A 27,702-nucleotide genomic window follows, 5' to 3' on the forward strand; every position below is an offset into this window, starting at 1 on the left:
AGTGAGATCAGGGACGTGGGTCCCACCGGGCGTGCCAAAATGTATTGCATAAAATTGTAACCAAGATTATGCAAACCTCAAACTATGAACAAATGAATAAGCAAATGACAAACAAAGACCATTCCACATCTACAACTCAACAAAGGCGTCCATAAGAAGCCCTATTGGTGTATCTTAGATGGAGAGTATGTTTGGTATGCTCTTAGGAACACAACAATGGATGAATCTCTTGGATGCGTGAATGCAAGTGTGAGTGATGGAATATGTACCTAGACTAGATGATATGAGAAATCAAAATGACAGAATAATGATGCAATGATAAGAGATTCTAATGGTACCTAATGGATGATAATTACTTCTAATGACTCCTAACCCGGCCCCCTCAGGGGAAAGCTTGAGACAAGACGTCTATTTAAAGTAGATGGAGGAAGCATCTAGAATGTGCTTAGAAGCCACTAGGAGATAAGGTTAAGGATTGACAACTAAGCACCTTATCTCACATTCTAGATAGATGGATAAGACTGATGAGGTAGCATGTGTGTGTAGAAGGTTCCTAGGGTGTAGACAACATGTGCTTAAAAGATATATGGACCCATGTGATGAAAACTCATATGAATGCACATACTTCTAGGCAGTTTGGATGAAATTTAATTTAATCAAGGTCTAGAAGAATTAATGGGAATATGGAGGATTTTAAATAAATAAAATTTATTTAAAAAAGGAATATGTGGAGAATCATGTGTTAATTTAAATTAACACATTAGAGCTAGGAGTATTTAAATTAAATTTAAATACTTAGGCAAAAATGAACCTATTTAATTAAATAAGTATAGGAATGTGACTAGTATTAATTAGATTAATATAGTCATTTGGGACGATTTTTGGTGTCTACAGAAGGTTATGGTAATGATGAGTTGGCACGATTTGAATTAGTGAAAAATATAAGGCAATTTTGAAGTGGTGCTTTGGGGAGTCAAAACATGTTTGACTACCTTGAATAATCGACAAGGAAAATCTTGTTGAAGGTTGACATGGTCATGATAAAAATGTATTGGGATAGTGGGATATGCAATTTTCTTAAGGTGTTTGAGTGGGAATCTTAATGTTTGAATTGATGGTTACGATTAAGAGGCAACAAGACATGTCTAATAGAGTTGTTCTTAAGAAGGTTTGTGATAAGAAAAAGAGGTTGGAATTGTGAAGTGTGAAGGTTGCAATTGAGATACAAAAAGAGCAAAGCAGAGAACAATTGGAGGAGTGCATAAAGCAGTTTGGATCTGATAGGCAAGTAGTGCCATATCCAGATCATAGATCTTGTTGTTTCCTAACTATTGCAAGAGACAAACCCTTGAATGGGGTGAAATCTAATAAGTTTTTATTATAAATCCTTTAACTGGGTAGACTCTTAGAAGAGTTTTGAAATCCTCTCACAACGTAGATCTTCATAGATCTATTTATACTTCTAACAAGGTACAAATCACTATTAACACGATGAATCCTCATAAAGGGTAATCATAAGCTCCCAATAGGGAAACACATTTATTGTAATAGTGAGGTTGTGGTATCATCCCCACCACGATTTTCACCCTATAATAAGGGTTTCCACGATACCAAAATATTTGTGTTTTGTGTGATGGCTATGTGGTTGTTTGACATTGTTATCTTTTATTTACTAGCATCAATTATATGTTTTGTTGTTTGAAAGTTATTATTTTAGTTGAGAAAATAAGAATCTTTACATTACATGTTTGTACTGATTCACCCCCTCTTGGTACCTAAGAATCCTAATGATGAAAGTCATTTAAGTATACTATTTTTTGATCTCTTAGACTATTCAGTCTCATGAACATAATTATCTCATTTAATTAATTAATTAATATTTCATTAAGGGTTGCTAACACTTGTCCACAAATATTTTCTTGGTGTTAATGGTCGTGATGTATCATGCCTTGCTTTGGTTGGCAAGGGATCCTGTGTTTGGGACACTCTTCAAAAGGGAGCTCAACTTATTAAGGATGGTCTCTTATGGATTCAGGAGGCTTTGATGCTTTGTTTTGGCATGACCCTTGGGATGGTCATCCTCCCAATCTTTTTAACTTCCCTCAATTTCAACCCCTCTCCCATAAATTTATTGATGTTGGGTGGATTAAGGTGGAGCATTTCAAAATTGTTAGGCACATATTGGTGGAGGTGAATTGTCAGAAGGGTCCTCATGAGTGGCCCTTGGGTGGTTCTAATGAGGAGCACATTATTTCGAGAAAAGTCTTAGAGGGTAGGATCTTCATCTCCCTTAAAGTGATAAACACTTTGGCTTAGAGCCCCAACTCAAATGATAAATTCATTGTTGGTTATGCTATGTTGGATAGACAATTACTTGACCCAAATGCAAATTTCTCTTATGGTTGGTTGTTGAGAAGAAATGCCTTACTTGGGAGAATATACACAAGAGAGGTTTGTAGGATTCATGTATTTGCTCTCTCGATTTCCATAGTGAGGAATGTAACTCCCATCTATTCTTTCACTGCCCCTTTTCTAGGGAGATCTAGCATAGGAGGTGGGAGACATGTCAACATGGTTGTATTCATGTTTCTTCTCTTATTGAATTCTGGGAGAGCTTGGATAGGCCTTTGACACAGACATCATTTCTTCAAGTGGCTTGGGCAATCGATCCCATTTTCATTATATGGAAGCTTTGGTTGGAAAGAAATTGTATTTTTTTGTGAGTCCAAATTGGAGGGTTGCGGTTATGGAAGAAAATAATCAACAAGCTCAATGAGACTATTTTTGCTAAGTGTGACATCTCTAAAAATATTGACCTTGGTGATCATGATATTATGAGAAACTTGAAATTGGGGGATAGTGGAGAGGGATGTCATGCTGGCATGCAACTATGTCATGTTAATCAAAAGGTTTGTTGTGCAAGGAGATGGTTGTCTCCCCCTTGATTGAGTCCTCAAGATTAATCAAGATGGATCCTCCCATGGAAACCCATAGAATGCTGGTATTGGTAGGAGCCGTGATAGGGATGCTATTTTTTTTTCTTCTCTATTTATAAGGGGCTATAGTCTAACAATTTGATGGAGGCCCTGACTCTTAAGAGGGTCACTTAGAGAGGATACTCTTTAGGTTAGAGGCATATTATTTGTGAGTCAAACTCGTAGATTCTTGTGAATATGTTGAGTAGTCAAAATTTTGATAATATTAATTGATAATATTAATTGATAATTAGCTTTAATGACTAGACAAATTCCAAATTTTTAAAGCTCCTTGGAGTATGTCTCCTCCTACTATATTCCTATAGAATAGAATAAAGTGTTAAAACTGTTTGGGAAAATGGACATCTAAGAATGTTGACAATTGGAATATTGATGAAAGGGATTATTGATGGAAGATAAGGTATAAGTAGTGATGTTGTTAGATCTTTCTCTAGCTGTCCTTGTGCTTTTGTCTTGTTTGGCTGTGGCCTTTACCAAGTATTTTGGTTATGATTGAAAAAATTTGATGGGCTCCCCAAATGAATTTAAACTTACGTGGTCACAACCTACAATAGCACGAGTCTTGAGGAGGTATATTCTAGCATGAATCCCGGACACATACCAATCTCTAGCACGTAAATAGTATATCTGCTTCTTTGTAGATTCGCACTCAATTAGGCGTTGACGGAGGGCCCACCGGCTCAGGGATACTAAAGCCTTCTCTCCTAACCACTATTAGGTCTCCACGTCACTCCAATCATAAGCGTCCTTACGTCCACGTGTCACTGACTTGAGTACGTGGCAGATGGCGGGCCCAGAAACGTGTCGTGTCGCGGAGCCCACACTGAGCCCTAAACCACCAGAGGAACCAAACCGTGTCGTGTTGCCAACAGAAGATGTTTCTCCATGTGAGCGCGGAGACCTGCAAAGCGGCGCCGCCAGCGGTTTGAGTTTTGTCTGAAATTGGCGGAAGGGGATTTGAGTGCGTGAATAGGTAGAGGAGTAAATAGAGATTCAAAGATAGACTCAAGAGTAGTGGAAAGCCACATTTACGTGTATATTGCCTGCTCTCAAGGTATTCAAGACCGCCTTCCTTAGGCTAAATAACGTTTTTTATACAGCTGTGAAAATCTCTATGGCAAGTCTTCTGTTTAAACTATCTTCATGCCTTTTGTGTTTATTTTTAAACGTTCTTTATTAACTGCAAGGGGCTTTCCGGAAGTTTGTAGCAAGCTTCATTTTAGTTTTAGCTTTGGCATCTTTTAGGCGACGTTTGTGCGATTTGTTTAAATGCTCGGCATGTTTTCAATCGCTTGTTTGGCATGAGCTTATTTGTTTTCCAGCAAATGCAAGGGTTTAGTTTAGATACATCATTTGTTGGAAAGCTTTTTATTATTGGAATACTCAATGAATTGTGTTCCTTTTCGCTGAGAATGTATTAATGCCGCTAATTCCAGAAACCATGCTTGTTTACTTATCTGCATATTTATATAATTTGAAGTGCTTGTCTTGTTCTCCACATTATTAATTTATCGTTGTTTTTACTTACCCGTTGTCGTATCAGATGCTATTTATTGTGGTATTAAAATCCAGAATTTACTTCCGAGTTTAAGTAACTTCAGGACCCTGTATCTCTTCGCTCTTCTTCCTTCAACTTTTTTTAATAAGTTTTTCGTAGTGCTTCTGATTTACTTAGTATACACTGTTAAATTGTCAATAAAATATGCGATTTTCTTTATTAAAAAATCAATCTGCTTTCGGTAGATTTGTTTCTTTCATGTTTGATACTCTCGATGCAACGCCTACAATGATCGATTGTATGCTCAACCAGAAAATATCTATTTATGATTCTTTCTAAGCTTTATTTGCTTGCTTGTTTATTGTGATTTTCGTTTTGCAATTATGGTTCCAATCCCACGTTAACTACTATCATCATTATGTTATTGGATGATCTCCATACATTGTAGTTAATGTTTCACGGTTAATTAGAAGACGTGCTTCTTTATGCATATTTTGAAGTTTATGGTTTCTGTTTACAGTCGGTCATCTTAGAATTCTATACATCTCAGCGATTGTATTAGTTTGTGTTCTTTCTTTAATTATATCTGTTTAGATTTTCTTTACATATCCTTGTTTTGCAAAAAATTACGCTGCCTTGATGGTAATTTAGAGTCTTTTACGTCTGCTGAAAAATACGACATCTGTTTTTGGTTTTAGCCATGGATCGGTACCAGAGGGTTGAAAAACCACGGCAGGAGGCTACAATAAATGAGAATGAAATCCGTATTACCACGCAAGGTAGAATGCGAAATTATATTACATATGCAACTACATTGCTTAAGGTGAGATTCATAGATCCGTTATTTATGCTTTATAAAGGTCTGAAAAGTTTTGAAGTTCGAGAAAGGGAAATGTTTGCCAGAATTTGAAAATCTTAGGAAGGTTCTAAACTATGTAAAAAATTAAAATGAAAACTAATCGTCACATAAGTAGTTATGAAGAGTGACATAGATGATTACTATTGCTTAGTTCATATTAGATGAAAGCTCGATACATATTAATACTATGCAACATTCGAAAAATAGCATAGCTCACTTCATGCCATTGGGGACTCTTTGCTTTAGAAAACTTAAAATCAAAAGCTATGTGATTATTAAATTCGTAGTCATTAGCAGCTTTCCAACATCATCTTTTAATGCATCTGCAGTACCACCAATTCTGCCAAAATGATTTATATTATTATGTTCATCTTTTTGAAATTACGCTTCCCTGATATGAGAGCTGTTATCCTCAAATTGAAGAAAATGTTCAAGCAATTGCATATTGCTATGAACAGGCTTAAGATTTCAATTTGTTGAGCTTCTATTTGATTCCTCTTGCTGCTGTGGGTTAGAAGCACCATAATTTTACGCTGTATCAGCCATTGCATACCTTATACCAAACAATTTCTTCTGAACCTTGAAAATGGTTAGTGGCCCACTAGCTCTTTCCCCAACTCGATCTTGAGGGACCAACGTATATGTTGCTTCAAATAAGCCTGATTTTATCTCATCTTCTCTGTTACAATCAACTTTTACTATTTTTATATCTAAATAAGTAGTAATTGCATATAAAGGACGGTGTAGAATATTTCATCTTTTGTCCACCATTTTCCAAATACTCCTAATCTCTTCCCCATCTTCTCTAAGGGCTTTTTGAATATCTTCCTTTGCTTTTTTTCATATCATTAAAAAATTACAAATGAAATCTGTGTAAAGTTTATCTTCATCAACCCTTATCAACATTTGGAATAGGGATACACACATTTTCAAGATGTTCTCAGCTCCCTCACAATATAGCTTTCTTGGGAAATGCTTTCAATGCATTTGTAACTGTTTTCCTTAGAAAGCTTGGAGCTCACTCATTTATCACTCCGTCTACCTTTGTCAAAACTGTCCTCTCTTCTAATTCTCTCTGCAAGTTGTGGCAAACCTTGTTTCATCAGGAAAGATTTTCCCTCATTTCGCAGAGTGCAAGCCTGGCCTTTTCCTTCTTATCTGCTTGGACACCTTTTGATCTCTCTATTTATGATAAATCCTCCAACAAAACATCTATTAAATGTGTAGCAAGTTATGTACAAAAGAGGTGAGAAAGCCTTTTCATAAGCCACCTTTCTGCACCTTTTGCAATTTGACGTGTTTTATAACAAATTTCACCAATCTCTAAAGTGGCAGCCTGGATGCACTGAGAATGAATTTAAAGTCTTTCTGTCATTGCTATGTTCAGTTGATTTTTAAAACACTGCACCATTAAGAAATGATATCAAAATATTTACCAATGTTTTATGCTTTGTATCACACTGTCCATGACTCATTATTGTGCAGCCTGTCCACCTAAGATTTCCAAACATCCTGTAATTCAAAGTTTAAAGTTTTCCACCTCTCTTTTTTACAAGGGCAGTCTTTAATGTCTAAATATTTGATAGTTTATAAACTTTGCCACAACTGAGAGCTCGTCTACGAAAGCTTTTTAGTAGGGTAAATGAATGACATGTAAAGGAATTGCTTCTGCAAAAAAGAATTTATCTGCCAAACCATTTACTTCATAGTTCAGTTCTTGACATGGCTTCTAGCCTTCTACATAGCCTTAAGTATAAGATGAAATTTTTCAGTTCCAAAAGATGATGCACGTGTAATGGGTATGATCATTGTGCAGTAGGTGTAAAATTGGGAGATTACTTGAAACTTGTAGTTTCTTTGCAGCTGATGCCAATAATGCAGCCATGCGCATACCATAGTTGAACCTTAACCGCTAAAAAATGCCTTTTGTCTGTAAGAATCTGGATCCAAAATGATCCTGATCCTGATTCCTCTACACTCTACCACTGCTTTTATAACTCAAAAAAGACAGATTGCGAAGAAATAATCTCAGAAATAAAGGGCAATCAACTGTATTTGTAAACAGATTATTTATATGCTTGTATTTGAGATTACAGAGTGCTAGTAACAATCTGAATAGGATACATAAGAAGTTTATTAAATGTCTAATTCTTGGCTAACTCGAGGATTCGGGACAATTACCTTGAATTTCTCCTCACTAAAAATTACAGTAAGTCTTGTAGACTTATGCCACTGATAATAAATAGATAATAATAATAGTTTCAAGAGTAATATGTATTATATCACCTTATAGAATGGTTGTTCTTCATTAACACTGCTTTCTCTGCAATAAATATGCAAATGATCTTATGCCTATTAGCTATCTCGGATTTGGCACTAAAAGATATGCTATAATCTTGATTGATAATCACTTATAGCATTTAATTGCCGTCATATGATCCTTAATTATGTGCAATGTATTAACTGATAATCAGTTATACCCTACGTTGCCGGTTTGGATTCAGGTACTTGTTCAACTTTTTTTGGGTTGGGTTCAGATTCATTTGGGATCGTCCATACAAGAATACATGTTTATATATATATAGATATACATAAACATATGGAGCAGCAAATAAGTTCATACACCACGTAGCTCACAAATTCACAAATGACACATAAAACAACCTTTTTGGTCTTTTTAGTGGTCAGTAGGGTCTAATAGGCCTAACTTGGCAAAAAAATCTTTTATCAAAAAGTGAACAAAAGGTCTTTTTGGAGTAAATTCTGCAAAATTCTGTCTGGATTCCTGCACTGGAAACCAAAGTTGCCCAAAATTTGTCTAAATTCTGCCTGGGTTCCTCTGTGAGAATGCCCAGACAATTTTGATCTCTGAGGCAGAATTTTGCTCTGACAAAGACCAGACTTTGGAATGAACTGAACTGGGAATTCCCAGGTCCAGGAGTGAATTTAGTAATGTAGTTTAAAGTGAAATGGTTGCTACTTCAGATTTGAAGTCATAATATTGCAACAAGTATGGATGCCATTTCTAATCTGAACTCTTTATCCGTGCAACTATGGTGCCTTCTCTGATTTGTACTTAGATTCTTGCAATCGATTTTATGTCAAATAGGCGGATGCTCTATTGAGCAGATCCAAAAATGGATAAGTAAAAGAGACATGTTTTCCAATGCTACTTGAAGGACTGAATATCATCTTCCTTATTTATCATTTCATAATTTATCGATAGTGTATTCTACTATTCCTTGATTTGTATTTTGATATAGTTGAGAACCACTATTCGTTGCCATTACCTTTACGCATTAAAATGCTTCTATGAATTGATCGGTTCTTTGGAGAATCACTTTTCATCTATGGGTGGCATTAATGCTTGCCTAACCATATCTGATCACTATCTCTCCTCTGTTTTAGTTGCTGCATAATATATAGTACTATATCCTTATTGTTACGGACTCCTCTATCATTGATTGCCACCTTTCCTTTGTATTATGATTGTCACCAACAAGATAGTTGCTGACCATATCTTTAATCATAGATTAGAGGATATTGTCAGATGATACCAAGTTTCAATTACCCTATGTTGATTGACATTGGAAGTGCATTACTGTTATTTAGAAGAGGTTGCCGCTATTACGATAATAGTTAGTCATCTATTATTAGTTAATGGTTATCTATTGTAAATATCTAGTTAGCTTTAGTTTGCTTTTGCTTTTTTAGCTTTCTCTATTAGAATAGAATGTTTTCGTTTCCCAAGGAAACATCGTTTTTTATTTTGTAAATAATAACCTTTCAGTCTTTGTTAATAACAAGCAAGTATTTACCAATTACTTCATAATATGGTATCAAAGCCAATACTTCAAATTTTTTTGAAAATTTTATAATTTCTTTCGAAATTATTTGCTCTAAATTTTTGAAATTATTTTTGGGTTTCTTCTTTCTCTACAACCTGACAAGGGTTTTCTGCTTTGAGAAGTTCTGATTGCCATTTTAGGGTTCCGTTTTTTGTTTGAAGATCAGCAAATCGCAAGCAAGAGAAAATCACGATTTTTTGCATGACTGAAAATTGCGGCTCCAAAATCTCTTTTGTTTTGATTGCCTCTGGTCTACAAACGTGGGTTTCTGCCATTGATGATCGTTTGCAGCAAAATCGCGGCTTAAAAACTCATGGTTTTTTGTGCATAAATCATGTTTTTTATCAGACAGCTCTGCCTCTCTTTCAAGCGCTTGTGACTGCACATTCTGCCATTTTTTTGTGTCAATACAATCATCTTAAATGCCATGTCTGCCTATAGCTGCGATCTGTGATGAAAAATGGCCATTTTTTTGAATTTTTCTTCTACCATTGCTGTCGACTACGATTTTCTTCGAAACCCTAATTTTTGGGCTTGAATTTTTTTTGAAAATTTTATAATTTCTTTCGAAATTATCTAATCTAAATTTTCGAAATTATTTCTGGGTTTCTTCTTTCTCTACAACCCGACAAGGGTTTTTTGCCTCGAGAAATTCTGATTGCCATTTTTTGTTTGAAGATCAGCAAATCGCAAGCAAGAGAAAATTGCGATTTTTTGCATGACTGAAAATCGTGGCTCCAAAATCTCTTTCGTTTTGATCGCCTCTAGTCTACAAACATGGGTTTCTTTTTGCAAATTTGGGTTTTTGCCGTTGATGATCATTTCCAGCAAAATCGTGGCTTAAAATCTCATGGTTTTTTTGTGCATAAATCACATTTTTTATGAAACAGCTCCGCCTCTCTTTCAAGCACCCATGATTGCACATTCTGCCATTTTTTTGAGTCAATACAATCATCTTAAATGCCACATCTTCCTGCAGCTATGATCTGTGACGAAAAACGATCATTTTTTTCGAATTTTTCTTCTACCATTGTTGTCTACTAAGGTTTTCTTTGAAACCCTAATTTTTGGGCTTGACATTTTTTTTGATCACAAATTCTCGGTGGGTTTGTTTGAGAGCTCAATTGAGTTGTTGGATTTTTCTGGGTGCCTCGATTTCATGTCTCGATTTTCAAGCCAGTGGATCCAAAAACGACACCATAGTCCTTATGGGTTTTCCAAGCTCTCATCTAGGTCACTCTCTGATTTTTCTGGGTCTTCCATTTTTTTGCCTTGAAGAATGTGCCTTCATAGATTTTCACAAATTTTCATTGGAAAATGTGCCATGGCATCTCTAACAAACATTCTGCTCGAGCACAACTCCAAAGTCAATGGTCGAAATTATGGCACTTGGAAGCAGTTGATCATCGCAATTTTTGAATATTGGAACATCGATCAACTTGTTTTGGGTGTTATGAAGCGTTCGACTTCTCCTGGTTTTGATCAAGATACATGGGATCTGAATAATCGAGAGGCAGTGATGCTTCTCAAATTATCCGTGGCTGATGATCAGCTTTCTTAGATTCCATTCGACAAGACAGCTGCTGAGATCTGAACACATCTCAAAGGTCTTCATGAGACTTCTGACAAAAGCAAAGCTTTCTTTTTGAAAAACATTGTTTTCTATTGTCATGTATGAAGGCACCTCGCTCCAGGCACACTTGAATAGGATTCAAGAAATTTGTGATTAGTTACGTGCCATCGGTCGCAAGATGGAGGAAGAGGATATTGTGGTTATCACTCTTCAGAGTTTACCAAAGTCCTACGGGCATTTTTTCGAGACTCTCAACACCACGTCTACTGGTGTTGATTTGGAGTTCACTAATCTCTGCACACTACTGCTTTAGTAAGATCGATAGAAACAACAGTTTGGTAGCAGCTCCAGCTCCACCTCTACAGAGCAAGCCTTTGCTGCTAAATCCTTTCAAAAGGATAAAGGCAAGTTTCAACAACCATCTTAGTAGAAGTCTTCTGCTCCAGCATCAGATGGTTCCCAAAAGAAGAACATTCAGTGCAACTACTGCCACAAGTTTGGACACATGAAGGTTGAATGTCGAAAATGCTTAGTTGCACAATCTAAGCAATCAGGGTCGCAACCCAAAGCGAATAGTGCAAAGCACATTGAGCAGGCGGAATTTGCCTTTTACACCTTCATGGCTAAAAGACCTGCAGATCATGTCAAGTCATTTGCCTGGTACATTGATTCAGGGGCCTCCCATCATTTCACTCATCGCAGAGATTGGGTTATTGACTACTGGCCTTATTCAGACTCTGTTATTTTTGGTGGTGGAGAAGAGTACACGGTTGTTGGCAAAGGCAACATTCAGATTCAGTCTTCTGGGAGGAATCTCATATTCCTCGATGTGTACTATGTTCCAGGGATGGAACTAAATCTACTCTCAGTCAGTTAGTTACTGCGACATTCTCCACACTTGGATGTCACCTTTAGTTCACATTAGTGCACCATCACTGATCGGGAGATGAAATCTACTATTACAGTGGGTCTTGAGGATCATGGTCTTTTCAGACTTACTGATTCTGGTGATTCTCAGGACTTAGCTATGGCTGCTCGATAGTCTTCTATTAGCACACTTTGGCATCAACGATATGGGCACTTAAATGTGCATTATCTCTCACAGCTTGCTCGGGATGAGCTTGTTCTTGGTTTGCCAGAGATTTATACTCAATAGCTTGGAGTTTGTGATGCATACTAAGCTGGGAAGCAACATCGCACACCTTTCACTAGTGGCGCTTCATGGCGAGCTTCTTAGGTACTTCAACTTGTTCATGCCGATATCTGCGGCCCTATGACAACTCCTGTTCTTGGGTCTAGGTATTTTCTGTTGTTTGTTGATGATTTCAATAGACAAATGTGGGTGTATTTCCTTAAAAAGAAATTAGATGCATTTCCTATATTTCAGAAGTTTAAACCTTTAGTTGAAAAGAGTCTGGGAAATCTATTATTACTCTTAGATTAAACAATGGGGGGAAATTTTGTTCTAATGTTTTCTCCAGCTTTTTGGATACACATGGCATCAAACGCCAGTTAACCACAACCCACACGCTACAGCAGAACAATGTAGTTGAACGTTAGAACAGGACAATCACCGAGATGGCTCGATCCATGCTTGAACATAGAAGCAGTTAACACTGCAGTTTATTTGTTGAACCGGTCACCCACAATGGCGGTTAAAGGTAAAACTTCGAAAGAGGCCTAGTCAGGCCGCAAGCCCAGAATCAGTCATTTGAAGCTTTTTGGCTCCCTTGCTTTTGTTTGGATCCTTGATGTGTCACACACCAAGTTGGATGCCAAGAGTCAAAAACTCATGCTTTCTGGATATAGCAATCTTCACAAAGCCTATCGCTTGATCGATGTTGAGACATCTCGTCTCATCTATAGTCGTGACGTAGTCTTTGATGAGCAGCGAGGACCTTTCATGCCTATTTCTTCTGTTCTTGATCCAACAGACTAGCCTATGAAGGCTCATGATTTGGGAGTTCGACTTCCATTAGGTCCACTTGATGGGAGGGCTCTAGTAGCTCTTGCAGCTCCAGTTATACTAGTGATTCTTGTACAGACACCTCCAGCTTCTCCTGTAGGATCACCTCGCTTTGTAGATGCTTCACCTGAGTTTGATCTAGATTCTTCTGATGAGGAACTTGATAATCAAGCATCTCCTAATACTAATATTGGTCATTCTCCTATTTGGCCTAAGTGGTGGGCTAAGACGCTGCTCTTCGTGATGATGAGCTCATAGATGGGAGAACTGCTCGGAAAAAGAGCAAAACTACATAGTTTGTTAACTTTGCTCTCATGGCCAACATTCACAGTGTGTTTGAACCTCAAACATACTTCGAGGCTAAAGGAATTCTAGAGTGGGAACAGGCCATGAATCTGAACACCAAAGCTTGTTGAAGAACAACACCTGGGTCCTTTCTGATCTTCCACCAGGGAAGAAACCCATTGGCTGCAAATGGGTTTACAAAATCAAATACAAATCAGATGGTACATTGGATAAGTACAAAGCTTGTTTAGTTGCGAAGGACTTCTCTCAGCGTTAGGGCATTGATTATGAGGAGAGCTTTGCTCCCACTACAAAGATGAGCACCATCAGACTAGTCCTAGCCATGGCAGCATAGTTTGGCTGGAAGGTCCATCAGATGGACGTTAAGAGTGCTTTCTTGAATGGTGATCTCCATGAAGAGGTTTACATGACGCAACCTCCTACTTTCAAGGTTGCTGGTAAAGACCATCAGGTTCTCAAATTGGTAAAAGCTCTTTATGGTTTGAAGCCTCGGGCATGGTACATAAAAATTGATAAGTACCTCAGTGATTAAGGCTTTAAGAAGAGTTCTTCAGACTCAAATTTGTACATCAAGACTACTGACAGTGACATCATCCTTCTGGTTATTTATGTGGATGATTTGATCATTACTGGCAGTTTGGCATCTTTGATTCAAGGAATTTTATCGAATTTATGCTAGTCTTTTGATATGACTGACCTTGGGCTCATGCATTATTGCCTAGGTGTTGAAGTTTGGGAATTCTTCTGGTATACTCATCTCTCAGTCCAAATATGCCAGGGCCTTATTAGACAAATTCCATATGCAGGATTGCAAGCTTGCATCTACACCTATGGAGAAAGGTCTGAAGTTATCCACAAAGTCCGTTTCTCCTTCTGTTGATGATACTACATACAGGCAACTAGTAGGCAGTTTCATCTACCTCTCTGCTACTAGGCCTGACATCAGCTTCGCAGTCAACTATACCTCACGCTTTATGACAGCTCTTAAGGCTGATCATTGGATGCGAAGTTCTAATCCTAAACTCAATGGGTTCACAAATTTAGATTGGGCAGGCTCTGTTGATGATAAAAAGTCAACTTCTGGATATGTGTTCAGTTTGGGATCCGGTGCAGTCACATGGACCAGTAAGAAGCAACAGGTAGTTTCTCTCTCCTCTACAGAGGTTGAATACAGAGGGACTGTTAAGGCAGGATGTAAAGCTGTTTGGCTTCGTCGGATGCTTGGAGATATGCATATGTCACCAGTAGGACCGACTACTTTGTTTGTTGATAACTCCTTATCAAGTTAGCAAGAAATCCTGTCTTCCATGAACAAACCAAGCATGTGTATGTTCACTGTCGTTACATACGATAGCTGATTGAAGATGTGACTATAGATTTGCAGTATGTTCCTACCATAGATCAGACTACAGACATTCTCACCAAACCTCTTGGTCCTGATAAGTTTGTCAAATTCAGAGGACAGCTTGGTGTTCTAGATAGATTAACCATTAAGGGAGGGTATTACGATAATAGATAGTCATCTATTATTAGTTAAGGGTTATCTATTGTAAATATTTAGTTAGCTTTAGTTTGCTTTCGCTTTTTTAGCTTTCTCTGTTAGAATAAAATGTTTCTATTCTTTACGATCATTTCTTAAATAAACATCGTTTTTTTCTTTTGTATATAATGACCTTTCGGTCTCTGTTAATAACAAGCAAATATTTAACAATTACTTCATAATAGCCGCTGCATATCGATATTCCCTTAATCCTGATTTGCCCATTGCTTGTAATCATTGGTTGACATTTCTTAAACGTTGTTCATTATCAACTCAGGTAATGTTCTTAAGTCAACATTATTATTCATGGTACTATCTATCTTTTCATCATTATGCACAGCTTTGCTTAATGATTATTCTCCCATATAGTGAGTCAACTATTGTTCATTGCTTAATGTTGTTCACTTGATAATATTTGATACCCACACAGAACCACTGCTTACTTGCTGGGGTTAAATCGACTTCTCATATCATTCTCAGTATTATACTTGCTGTTCTCTCATTTACAATTATGCATATCAATCTACTTGTCTTCTTTGATTCTATTAATTGTGTCGTTGAGACATAATCAATCTTCACAATGATGTCAGTTAGAAGCTGGTTTGCCACCTTTTGATGTTATTATCCTTAATGGCAATAATATAATTGCCAACTATAGTTTGTTTATATTACGGTATCTTTAGTCAATAAACACTTTGTCACTTCCTCCTATATACTCAATCTGCTTATAAGACACCTTTGTTGACATTATTACTGCTCCTTGCATACCTTAGTTATATAATGGATTCATTCTTGGTATTGTTCTTATAAGCTCTAGTCAAACTGATCACATAATCAATGATCTGCAGTTTGATAACTTTGGGTTATATTTTTGTCTTCAATCAACATTGATTCAATCATCTTCATCTAGTATTAATGTCCATATTGGTTATTGCCCTTCTCTAACTTTTGTATTGTTTGTCTTCAAGTAAAATCAAGACCCAATAATGATCTTAAAATGCTGACTTCTTTCGGTTCATTATCGCAATTTTGTCTCTTTAGAGACTTCACAAAATTGACATGTTTGGTTGCCGTCAAGTGAAAAAGGTGGGGACGTTATAGTTTATTTTGCAAAATATTGTGAACATACATTATTTCTTGTTGGTTCCCAAATCAACAGATAGGAAATCCAATGAGCTTGTCTGACTCAATGCTTGGACTTCCAACTGATTTGGCCAACGAATGGGAATGATTGTCTATGATCTTTTCCTGCTCTTTAGGTTTTGTAGGCCAAGATGGGTGCACTTATACTTGAACACTATCTCCTTGTTAAAGCTTTTTGTAGCACATTTATGATTGTATTTTGAACGTTTTAGTTGATCTCTCAAGATGACAATAGGATCTTGAGGAGAATCGAATTGTGTACTTTACAGTTAATGCATTTACTGAACTTGTGTTTTGAGAGTATTGAATGTGATTTTGATTGGTTGTTTATAATGATTACTTATTACTGCTTCCTACTAAGTATGGTCTAAATGATTTCACAGCCTTAACCAATGCATATGCTTGCTTCCCATTTATGTCATAGTTTAGTTCTGCTGTTCGCAAGGTTGTGCTAAAGAAGACAATTGGCTGCTCACATCCTTCTTCATTCTTCTGCAACATCACTGCAGCTATGGTGTGGAAAGAGACAAATGAATAGATCTAAAATGGCTTGGAAAAATCAGTACTTTAAAACAGGGGCTTCTTTGATTGCTCTTTTGATCTTTATGAAAGCTTCTAGGGCTTCTAATGTCTAATTCAATGCTATTCCTTTCTATAACATCTTGACAATTGGTTTCGCAATCTTTGCAAAGTTTGATATGAACCTTATGACAAAATTAATTTGCCCAAAAAATGATTGGATTGCCTTTACAATTTTGGGGATTGGAATCTTGTCAATGGCCTCTATTCATTTAGGGTCTATCCTCACTCAATCCTTTGATATATTGTGCCCCAAAAATTTCCCTTTTGTAACACCAAAGCGACATTTCTTAGGATTAATGGATATCCCATATTTCAATGCCCTCAAGAAAATGTTATCTGAATGTTTGTAGTGGTCTTCTACTTTCTTTGAAGAGGCAGTTAAATCATCTTGAAACACCACTAAGATGTCATCAATCAATTTTTCAAATGCCACCTCCATGGCCCTCTAGAATATGGCACTAGCACTTGTCCGTCTGAATGGAATTCTAACATACACATATGTGCCCCATGGTGTAGTAAAGGCAGTTTTATATTGCTCCGACTCCCGTACCTTGATTTGATTATACCCAGAGAAGCCATCCATCATACATAACAATTCATTTCCTGTCACCTTTAGTAAAAACGGTTCCATGTTTTGTAAAGCATAGTTATCTTTTAGGGAAGATATATTCAAGTTTCTGAAGTCCATGCATAGCCTTATATCACCATTCTTTTTTCTAATTGGTACCATGTTGGATACCCATGTGGAATATCTGATAGGTCTTATAATTCCTCCATCTCTCAGTTTCATCAATTCTTTTTTCATCTTGGGGCTAAAGTGGGATTGATCACCCTTTGTTTTTGTCTAAAGGGTTTAGCATTTGGTTTCAATGGTATTTCATGTTGGAACAAATCTTCTCTATATGCCTTAAGGTCATCATATGACCATGCGAGTACATGTCTATATTTCCTCAACAATGCTACCATCTCTGACCTGATTTCAGGGTTGAGTTTTCTTCCAATGTATACTTCATTGGGTGCATTATCTGTTCCTAAATTTATTTTTTCAGTATCTTCATCTTTAGTGAATGATGCCTTCATTTTAGTTCTATCATTATTATAAAAAATTCTTTCCAATGACACTAATCCTTTAGGAATTTTATTTGTTTTTAATTGCACAATTTCTTTCCTAATAAAGACTATTTTCCATTTTCTTCCTTTTCATACGTAGTAAAATCAATCTATTGTGATTCATACTGATCCTCGCACATTAAGAACTTCAGTATGTCATGGTTATCTTAAAAAATTTGCCAACTGTAGATATTATCTGGAACTGCAAGCCTAGTCTTGATCTCAACTTGTGCTATTTCATCAAAAAGACATATCTTCCTATTGGATAGCCAGGTTGGCCAGAAAGTCTGCCATGATATTTTTAGATCTGTCCATCCATTCAATAGAGAAAGTATCAAAAGCTTTAATCAGATCCCAAGCTTTATGCTCATAAAGTTTCAGTCTTGCATTTTTAGTTGTAAAATTGTCTCTAATTTTGGAAACAATCAATTTTAGATCACCCCATACCCTCACCATCTTGATCTTACATTTGGCAGCAATATTTAGACCTAATATTAGAGCTTCATACTCAACTACATTAGTTGTGCATTCAAATCTTAGAAGAAATGAATATTTGAAACTTTTCCCAACTGGAGCAATGAACACTATCCCGACACCATTTCCTTTTTTGCTGTAGGCCCCATCAAAGGACATCTGCCATAATTGATTTGATCTTTCCTCTGTGTGAACACTTATTGGTTCAGTGTTTTGCAATGTTGGTTTTGTGAGCTCTACCCTGAAGTTATCCATGCCTGAATGACAAAAGCATGTAATCTGATTTGGGTCTTCATCTTCTATGATGTAAAAGGATCTCAGCTCTCTATCTATGTGGAATCTTTTCCATTTACACGTACGGTGGCATAAGACAAATCTAGTTGAACATGTCTTCCCACAAGATTAGACCATTGCCTGGATAGTAACATCCCATAGTTAGGGGGAACATCCACTATTGTAATATCTCTTTTGTATGATGCTTTTGAACAGGCAACAATTTTGAACTCTGAATCCTTGCAGATCTGATTTTCATAGCATAACACTTACTATAAGTAGTATCCACCCACATTTCAAGCTCTTTCATGACTTCAAATGGCATGATAGTCACAGCTGCACCTATCATACAATTTTTTACAAGGTTGTTGTTTATAAGAAAAGTCATGTAACAGTAAATTGGATCCACCTGTGAAGGATTCTGGTGCATCTTGTCCTTTTGGTGAATCTCCAGCAAGATCTGATAGTAGTTTTATTGTCTTGTCTTTATGCTCTGGGAACTTCATCAGTTCCAAGAAGGGAATTGAGACTTCCATCTGTGATAGATCCTGTATGATGTCAAATGTAGATACACTCTCTTTAGATACTGGTTCAACAATGTATACTTCTCATTGAGTGGATTTACTAGTTTTGGGGTGTCAGCTACCTCAGGATTAGCACTCTTCTTTTCTATCTCTTGTGTTTTTTTTCATTTTTGATTACTGTCCTTCATGAATGTTCTTGCTGGCCTCCCTTGATCAACATTCACCATTCTATTTTTCAACTGGTAATTACTCCTTGCTTGTGCCATTGAGGCAATGTGTATGCTCTCTTTTCCTCATCAATAAGCTTCCTTAGCACTGAATTGTCTTTCTCATCATTTGAAATTTTTTTTGCATGCTGTATTGCTATCTACATCTTTGTGAGTCAATATCTATTTCATATTCATCCTAAAATGAATCATACTCATCTGTACCCCAACATGGTTCTATTGAAATAGCATTTACAATTGTTCTTGGTCATATTCAATCTCCTCAACAACATCCTCTTGCAAGCTCTTTGCTATCACACACTGTCGAGGTGAATGAGGCATGTTGCATGCTTCATGCCACGGGCTAACATTCACCATATGATTAGCCCTACCCAATGGATCACGGGGATCCCTATTTAAATTTTGCTAGGATGCTCAGGTTTCCCATCCTTCCAATTGGCATTGTATGGCATGTCATGTAATCTTGGTCTTTCATTTATGTAAATTTGCTGCTTATCTCCCTTACTTTGCTTTAATTATAAAACTTTTATCATACTTAGAATTTTATCAAACTTGTCCTCTCCAGTCTATTTGGGAGCCTTAAGATTATGCAATTTGGATCTTCCCTTTTGCTAATCCTCCCTGCAACATTTCGGTTGTTTTCAATGGTGAGTTCTACTTTGTGGGCTTCTTGCAAAGTAGTAGGGTTATATGATCTAATCTTTTAGTTTGTTTTACTGTCAAATGCACTCATGTAGGATCCCACGAGGAATGAATCAACTGGCCTCATACTCTTAAGTATTCTATTCAATAACTTATTGAACCTTCTATTGACCTCTGCAACAAATTCATTATAACCTTTCTTGAAACTTGTAAGCTTATGTAATGCAACTATGCGGTCATTGTGATCACCAAATTCTTCCAAGAATTGTGTTGCAAAATCAAGTCAACTTGTAATTGAATTATTTGGGAGTCCCTTATATCAATTGCCAACTTCACCAATCAAGGATTGCACAAACAATTTCATGAATATATCTTCCGGTTGAATCTCATAATTGCCTAGCGCATCTTGAAATCTTTTCACATGTTCTTCTTCCGACTTTGAATTATTACCATTGAATTTTGGAATAATAGTTCTCCATTCATTTTGTATATCATTGGGATATCCCACTATTCCAGTGAAATCCATTTGCTTGTATCCTATCTTTCGTTCATTAGGGTCTTCTCATAATTGTGTTATTTCCTACTTGATTATTCAATCTAGGACCATTGTTCTGTTGGTTTATACCATCTTGATTATGACATCCTCCATTTTATTGCCCCCCATGTTTATTATCATATTGTCTACCATTATTATACTGTCCACCACTGTTGTTATGTGCAGTATTATTATTGTTGTGTTGCTCCCCATGGTTGCTCTACCCACCACCATTGTTGTATTGTCCCTTCCGTCTGTGTACAAACTGATAGTTTCCATTTGTGTTCAAGCTGATAGTTTCCATTTCTAACTCTTCCATCTTCTTTGTTGTTAGGTTCAAACAATGGATTGTGGTGGTTTGTCCTCAAGTTTTGATCTCCTTTCCTATGGGGTGGATTATATTTGGGTACCTTGTCTTGTCTTCTTGGTTCTCCTTTTACTTATACCCAGTGAGTTAAGATCCTCCTGAAGATTTATCCCCTGTACCCCCACAACATGCTGTGGGAGATTTTTCATAAATCCATGCACCTTTTCATTAAGATCATGTACTCCTTTCGTGTTGACTATGGCAGCCAAGATTTCTTCTACCCTTCAGGTTGCTTCCTCCTGATCTATCTTAGGTTTGAACTTTGATGGGTATGACACTCAGAAGCTTCATTAAAATTGGTATTTCAGGGATTTCTACTCATCATAATCCCTATTTATGTTGTCCTCAAAATTATGTTCACTTGTGATGAGTATATCATTCTAATGATAGGTTTCACTCTCCCTAGTAGGGAACCTCTCAAACCCCCCCAATGTCATTTGGAATTTGGATCTCTAACATTACTTAGATTATGTCTTCTTTTAGGGCTCAATTCAATGTGGTTGCTTTGTCCTCTATTTAGTGACATTCTGCCCCACATAAATCTTAGTGTCAAATATCTTGGATGTCTTCTTGTCCTTTTACAAGTTACACCTTCATTCATATCCTATGTTTTGCTTTGGTAGAGTTGCCACCTCTCTTAAGAGGAAAATGTTGTATTAGTGTTCTGAGTTCTTCCTTTCAGTAGAGTAGCTTCTAGAGTCGCCAATCTGTTGGTTCCCAAATCAATATACCGCAAATCCCTTGAGCTTGTTTGACTCAATGCTTGGACTTTCCAATCGATTTGGCTAGCGATCGGGAATGATCGATTATGATCCTCTTCCCCTGTTCTTTAGGCTCTGCAGGACCATGGAGGGTGTACCTATACTTAAACATTATCTCCTTGTTAAAGCTTTTTATAAGAGATCTATGGCTTTATTCTGAACCTTTTAGTTGACCTCTCAAGAGGACGATAGGGTCTTGAGCAGAATCGAATTGTGAACTTCACACTTTATAAATTACTGAACTTGTGTTTTGAGAGTATTGAATGTTTTTAGATTTTGATTGCTTGTTAATAATGAGTACTTATTACTGCTTGCTACTTGTAATCTTTCTGACAAAAACTTCCAAAAGGATTATAGACCAGTGCCTTTCTTCAATTGGGTTATTGAGACAATTCCTTTTTCAACCCCATGTATGCTGATGTTTAATAGCTTCAGTTGGATAAACTATGAGACTGAATTGCAAATATATATATATATATATATATATATATATATATTATATGTGTGTGAGATATAATATATATCTATTAAATAATATATTATTATGTGAGATATTATTATTTTTTATTATATTAATATCTAATTATCGAATAGACATGTCATTTTGCAGAAAATAATCGTATGTCTTTATACCCCCATGAAGGGACATTTCTCTTCATAGCCTTTGCTCATTATAAATTAGAGATTGCTTCACTTGGAACATACATACCAATATAAATGGCAGTGTTAATACATTTGCAGCAGATCTGAAAATCAACATGGTATCAGAACCAACTACAAATGTAATAAAGAGAATAAAGACATGATAGATAGATTCAAATTTAGAGACTTAACACATAATAGCAGACTTATAGTCAGTGAATCAACTATGTTAGAGAAGATTATTCTTAAATGTTAAAAATATAAATTTTTCCACATTGGAAAGGGGTCATCACAACTGACTCTCAGATGCTTGATGCGGTGTGATACATGAGACTTATTGGACTATGGTATGAATAAGAAAAGTAGACAGCAATAATGACAGAAGTAAAACATTAGGGCATCAACAACCTTATGGAAAATGTACTTTGTACTCTGACAGATGTTTGTTTATTCTTCTTCTTGTGTCTATTGGTTATATATCTTGAACAGATTAGTTTTCAGTTGAGATGTTCTCTCTTTGCAATGACCTCAATACTTAATCGAAACCATAAGAATCACCATCATTTGGAATAAAATATTTGGTTTGAAATTTCCAAAGATATATCTAGTTTGAAACATACCTGACATGTGTAGTATGTAGATTATCAACAAATATTTTTTATAAGGGACAAGCCTCGATATTTATGAGTAATGCGATGTTTTTGTGTTTTGGCCAAGTCAAATTGTTTAAAGAAAAGCCATGAAACTACAAGTCAAGCGACCAAGATGCACACCAATTTACCATTCACAGATTACAAACACATAAAGAATAGATCGCAGAGGAGGTCAAATTCACTTGACACGTCGGAGAGGTCATTGTATCGCCACCTTTCCAAGACCCTTTCTATTTCAACTGAAAAGGATTGTCGGGATGAATAAATATGGAAGTAGATAAATGTCCTTAGATACGCCACACAAGTCATAGACCTTGTGTTGATAGTGGAGAAGTGATTACATGCGAACAAGTAAAATTCGTTTGGTAAGTGTAGTCAGTCAAAGTACGAGGGAATAGAAACATGTGAAATGCTGGCTTGGATGCCAACTTAGACGAATTGAGAGCTGAGGAGGTCTACGTGTAATATAGGACCCATTTCCAAAAGTTAAAGTGGCAAGAGGAAAATAAGAAATATCAACTAGCTCGATGCATACATATCGATGGGTCATGTTTAAGGAATCTAATAGAAACAAAGAAAAGCATAAGAGCCCCAAATTTGCCGATAATGTGAGGTACAAACCCCTTACCTTTACTATACAATATCAATTAGAATATGTTCTATATATTAAAGAGTTATGTGATTAAAACATGTTAGAGAGTAATAATATTACCCTGCATATATGATATGATACGAGGAAATCATATAAAGACTACTATTTTATATACATACATACACACACACATAGAGAGAGAGAGCATTATGTATTTTCATTCAATTGCAGATTATTGAATATAAATCTATATATATAGATATGTATATATATATATATATATATATATATATATATATATATATATATATATATATATATATATATATGTATATGTATATATAGATAGATAGATAGAGAGAGAGAGAGAGAGAGAGAGAGAGAGAGAGAGAATTATATATTTTCATTTTATAAGTATGACATTATTTTCTCTCAATTGCAGATTATTGAATATATATATATATATATACAATTTAGAATTATAATGTGAATCATGATAATAATGAGAAATATATTTATGTTGTTAGTAACAGGGATGAGTTAAACTACTAACATTCTTATTTGTATTATAAGTATTGTTTGCCTTATCTTTTTAGAGGATGCTATTGCAGGATAGTGAGGGTTGATATCTGATTTAGAGGGAATCTAGTGCTCCATCAAAAGTATCATTAGATAAGGAACTCAGATGATTGATATTCAGAGGGAGTTTGATAGTCCATATGTGTGATTGTATGATTTTAATGGGCCTACCCCTTGTGTACATCATGAAGAAGTGACGACTTCCAAATGATCATCACTTGTATTTGCAGAAGTTATTGTAAGGTGACGATCTTACAATAACTTAAGTCATGATATACATTTTATATAAATGTTGAAATAGATCATGATGGATTGTATCTTGTAAGTCAACAATTAAGTGTTAGATGTCATTCACTTGACAGTCTATGAGTTGTTTGTTTAGATATATGATAGGTAGTTGGTGAATATCACATGTTGATATTCTGCAGGCCATTACTCAGAGTATTGGATGAATATCATATGTTGATATTCTAGAGGCCAATACTCATGATATCAAAATGATGAATATCATGTGTTGATATTCTGCAAATCTTTACTTAGAGTATTTGGTGGATATCATATGTTGATATTCTAGAGGCCAATACTCATGATATCAAATGTGATATCAAAATGGTGGATATTTTTTGATCAAAGATATCCTTAAAATTTACCATTACTAATATTACCAATGGTGTAATATCTGTCTTGTGTTTATCCTCCCTAGCTAAGAGGGAGTGTTGATGTTTAATAGCTTCAATTGGATAAACTATGAGACTAAAGTGCATATACATATATGTGTGTGTGTGTGTGTGTGTGTGTGTGTGTGTGTGTGTGTGTGAGATATAATATATATCTATTAAATAATATATTATTATGTGAGATATTATTATTTGTTATTATATTAATATCTAATTATCTGAAGGAAATGGACCAATGGATGAATTATTTCTCCTAGCACTGCAAGTGGTGAAACAAACACTTTATTTTCTTGACAATAGCTTTGGGATGAAGATGCCTCTCAAATCCCTGATATATACTCAGGCTACATAATCTGCAAGTTTGTATGCTGCAGCAAGGCACAATCCCAATTCCAGCAAAACACATTTCCCAATTCTGGAAACTTTCAACCTTTCCATAGGTATTCATCATCGGAAGAATTTAATTTGGATCCCCTGCGATCCCACAATTTGTTCCACGGCCCACCTATACCTTCTCTTGGTTTTAATTGATGCAACTTTGATTGTGGCAGAGTCAGACAAGTGTAATTCACTGTGAGGTCTTGTTGATTTGATGTGTTTGACACTACAGAGTCGTGCCTGTCGGGGTTCGAACTCTGATTCTGAACCTTCCTCTCTTGGCCCTCACTTTCTCTTTTGCCATCGACACCGGATAATAGATTGTAGCTTATTATCACTTAAAATAAAACACACAGAAAAACAACCGACAACATCTATAGACACTCGACACACCCTTTTTGCTGTTCATAATGAATTTTATCTGAAGACACGAACATGAAATATATCTGCCCGAAGGTATATCAATTTGCAGGCATTAAACCAAGTAGACAAAAAAAACACCCCTAATGATTGATAGATGCTTAAATGGCAAAATGATCAATTATTGATCACCTGAGGAAGAACGCATCACACTGTAAAATGAAAATATGAGAAGAGTATCAAACACAAGGTAACGCCCACAGAAGACTCTTCTCAGCATGCAAAATCATAGGAATTGTTATGGTGATTAAAACCACCACCCAAAATAATAAAGGGTGGGCACGATAACATCACCGCACATAAATAAAAAATGAGACACAATGACCCGTTATGGAAGAAACTTATAACAGAATAAAAAAAGCCGCCATTGATACTTTTCCAAACCAAAAAAAAAATAAAAAAAAAATGATCGACAACTTATAATATGACAAAACGTTACATCGTCATAGAGCATATGAAGGGTAAACATTGACGACAGAGGAAGATGAATGGCATAGGAACCAAAAAAATATTAAACTCCAGTCATCGATTACCAAGGTGAAAGCTTCAGTTTCACTTAATCAGAATAAAATATAACAACCTGCTTAGAGTTTACAATATACCTGACCAAAATTAAGAAATTATTTGCATGATTTTCACAACGTGCGACTTAAATAAAAGCGTGAATAGACTTAACATTACACTACATGGTATTGAAACAGATGCCCGATATTGAAGACACACGAAATCGATAGAAGAGACAACATAAGAATTAGAGACAGAGATCAAAGAAAACTTCCTAATCGATAATCAATCTGAGCATCATTTAGACACATCCGCCCATGAGAGATTAGTCGGAAGGCACTGAACCACCTGCCGGGCATGTCACAACAGGATTTGAGCAAAAGAAAAACATAAAATGACTCTTGGGAAGTGATGACACAGAAAGAAATTCAAAAGATAATTTAATGCAGACAATATTATGGATCTGAAGACTCAGACACAGATATACAAACTGAAATAAGAAAAACGTCCTTATAAGCTGATATCTAACCAGGCTTTGATACCATGTTGGAATTAGTCCAAAAATCAAAGATAAAGGAACAACTCTTTTGTAAAGGAACAATACCAACTATGGTAATTGTTGTTTGTGCAAAGAGGAAATACAGTTGTACAGTGCTGATATGCAACAGTGGAATGCAATATGTTCGATTAGTACTGTTGTGTGATCTGAGTTATGAAGTACACACTATGGAATAGAAATGCTGCTATGAATATATGCATTATGGCACATGGATGCTGCTATGAATGTATGCAGGGAATATGCTAATGCAAACAGTAGAGACTTAATCGAAGCATGAAGCATGAATGCATTGTAGTTATGTAATGATTGTGGACTGAGCATAATTATGAAATACAAATGAGATTTGATGGTATGTAATTGTGAATTATGCCAAAGTGATGAACATATGAAATGGTAGTGAATATCAATACAATGGATGGATGCAATTTATTGAAATGTGAACATGAAGGTGGTTACATGATGATGGGTGGACTTAGCTGACCATCATGTTACTGCTCTTTCATCTAGTCAATATCACATGGTGCAATTCATAAGTGATCATGTAGGTCACTCATAAATTGCATCATAATTGTTCTGGCTTCGTGGAGAATTAATGTCAGGGATATCAGAGTTGGCAACTTTGGAGTTAAGGAGTTAGTATGAACAAGAAAAATTTAGTTGAAGCAACTGCCAAGTTCTAGGGATAAAATCAGTTGGAGTTAGATTGAAACAATCAAGCTAATTAAATTCTTAATGGATGTCGTCTCCTATATTGTAGCCATTCTTAATTGATCATTCTACATTTCAATGATGGTGGTAAGAATCTTAATTATTTCTCAAATGAAAATTACTTATTAGCTGAAATACGATTAAAAATATTCATGGTGGTAAAATAGTAAAGGTTAACTCTCTATCTAGGAGGGTAAAATAGAGTTGTAACTATTGAAAAGGTTGACTTGAAGCTAAATTTTTATGGGCCGACTTAATGAAGATGAAGGTCGTGAAAATGATTAAAGATAGTATACAAATACAGTGAAGTAGATTCATAGAAAGTGGTTGACAATATGATTAGAGAAGGAAATCATACAAAAGTGGTTAAAATTTGACACTAATCATTGAAATCGATATTAAATAAGCTTGTGGTGACTTGTTTTAATAAAGAACACCTACGATGTATTTGCCAAAAAGAAAAAGAAGCCAGTAGCATGAGTTTGTTGTTTAGAGATCTTCCAGGACTTAAAACCTTGAACAATGCAAAGGTACACATGTCTATTTGCTAGATTACAGCAACTAATACAAATGCACAGAGACTTTTCAAAGGAACAGCAATGAAAGATAAAGACCAAACAAATTAGAGGTTTGTGTTCAAGATTAGTGATTTGTCAGTCAAAAAGACATGTCAGAAAATCTAATAAAGGAGATAACTATTAAATAGGCAGCAATTAATAACTCTCAAGGCAGTAACTCAAGCAAAGATAATATGCAGTTACCTAAT

The 27,702-nt window shown here is 35.9% G+C and overlaps 1 protein-coding gene across 2 annotated transcripts in view; it reads left to right on the forward strand.

The window, feature by feature from the left end:
* The first annotated feature begins 3,855 nt into the window (after positions 1-3,855).
* The window catches only part of LOC149542840 (uncharacterized), a 63,775-nt gene continuing 39,928 nt past the window's right edge, over positions 3,856-27,702 (forward strand). The window contains exons 1-2 of one of the 2 annotated variants that reach the window (XM_089797730.1): positions 3,856-4,050; positions 5,193-5,317. In XM_089797730.1, the coding sequence (XP_089653856.1) occupies positions 5,195-5,317 (123 nt within the window). In that variant the 5' untranslated portion in view covers positions 3,856-4,050; positions 5,193-5,194. Of the gene's footprint in view, positions 4,114-5,192; positions 5,318-27,702 lie in introns of both variants that reach the window. The other variant, XM_089797731.1, reaches the window with a different exon arrangement.

This window comes from Cupressus sempervirens, chromosome 8 (assembly GCF_028749045.1).
Source record: "Cupressus sempervirens isolate cs-2001-9-10 chromosome 8, ASM2874904v1, whole genome shotgun sequence".
In the NCBI taxonomy this organism is placed as follows: domain Eukaryota; kingdom Viridiplantae; phylum Streptophyta; class Pinopsida; order Cupressales; family Cupressaceae; genus Cupressus; species Cupressus sempervirens.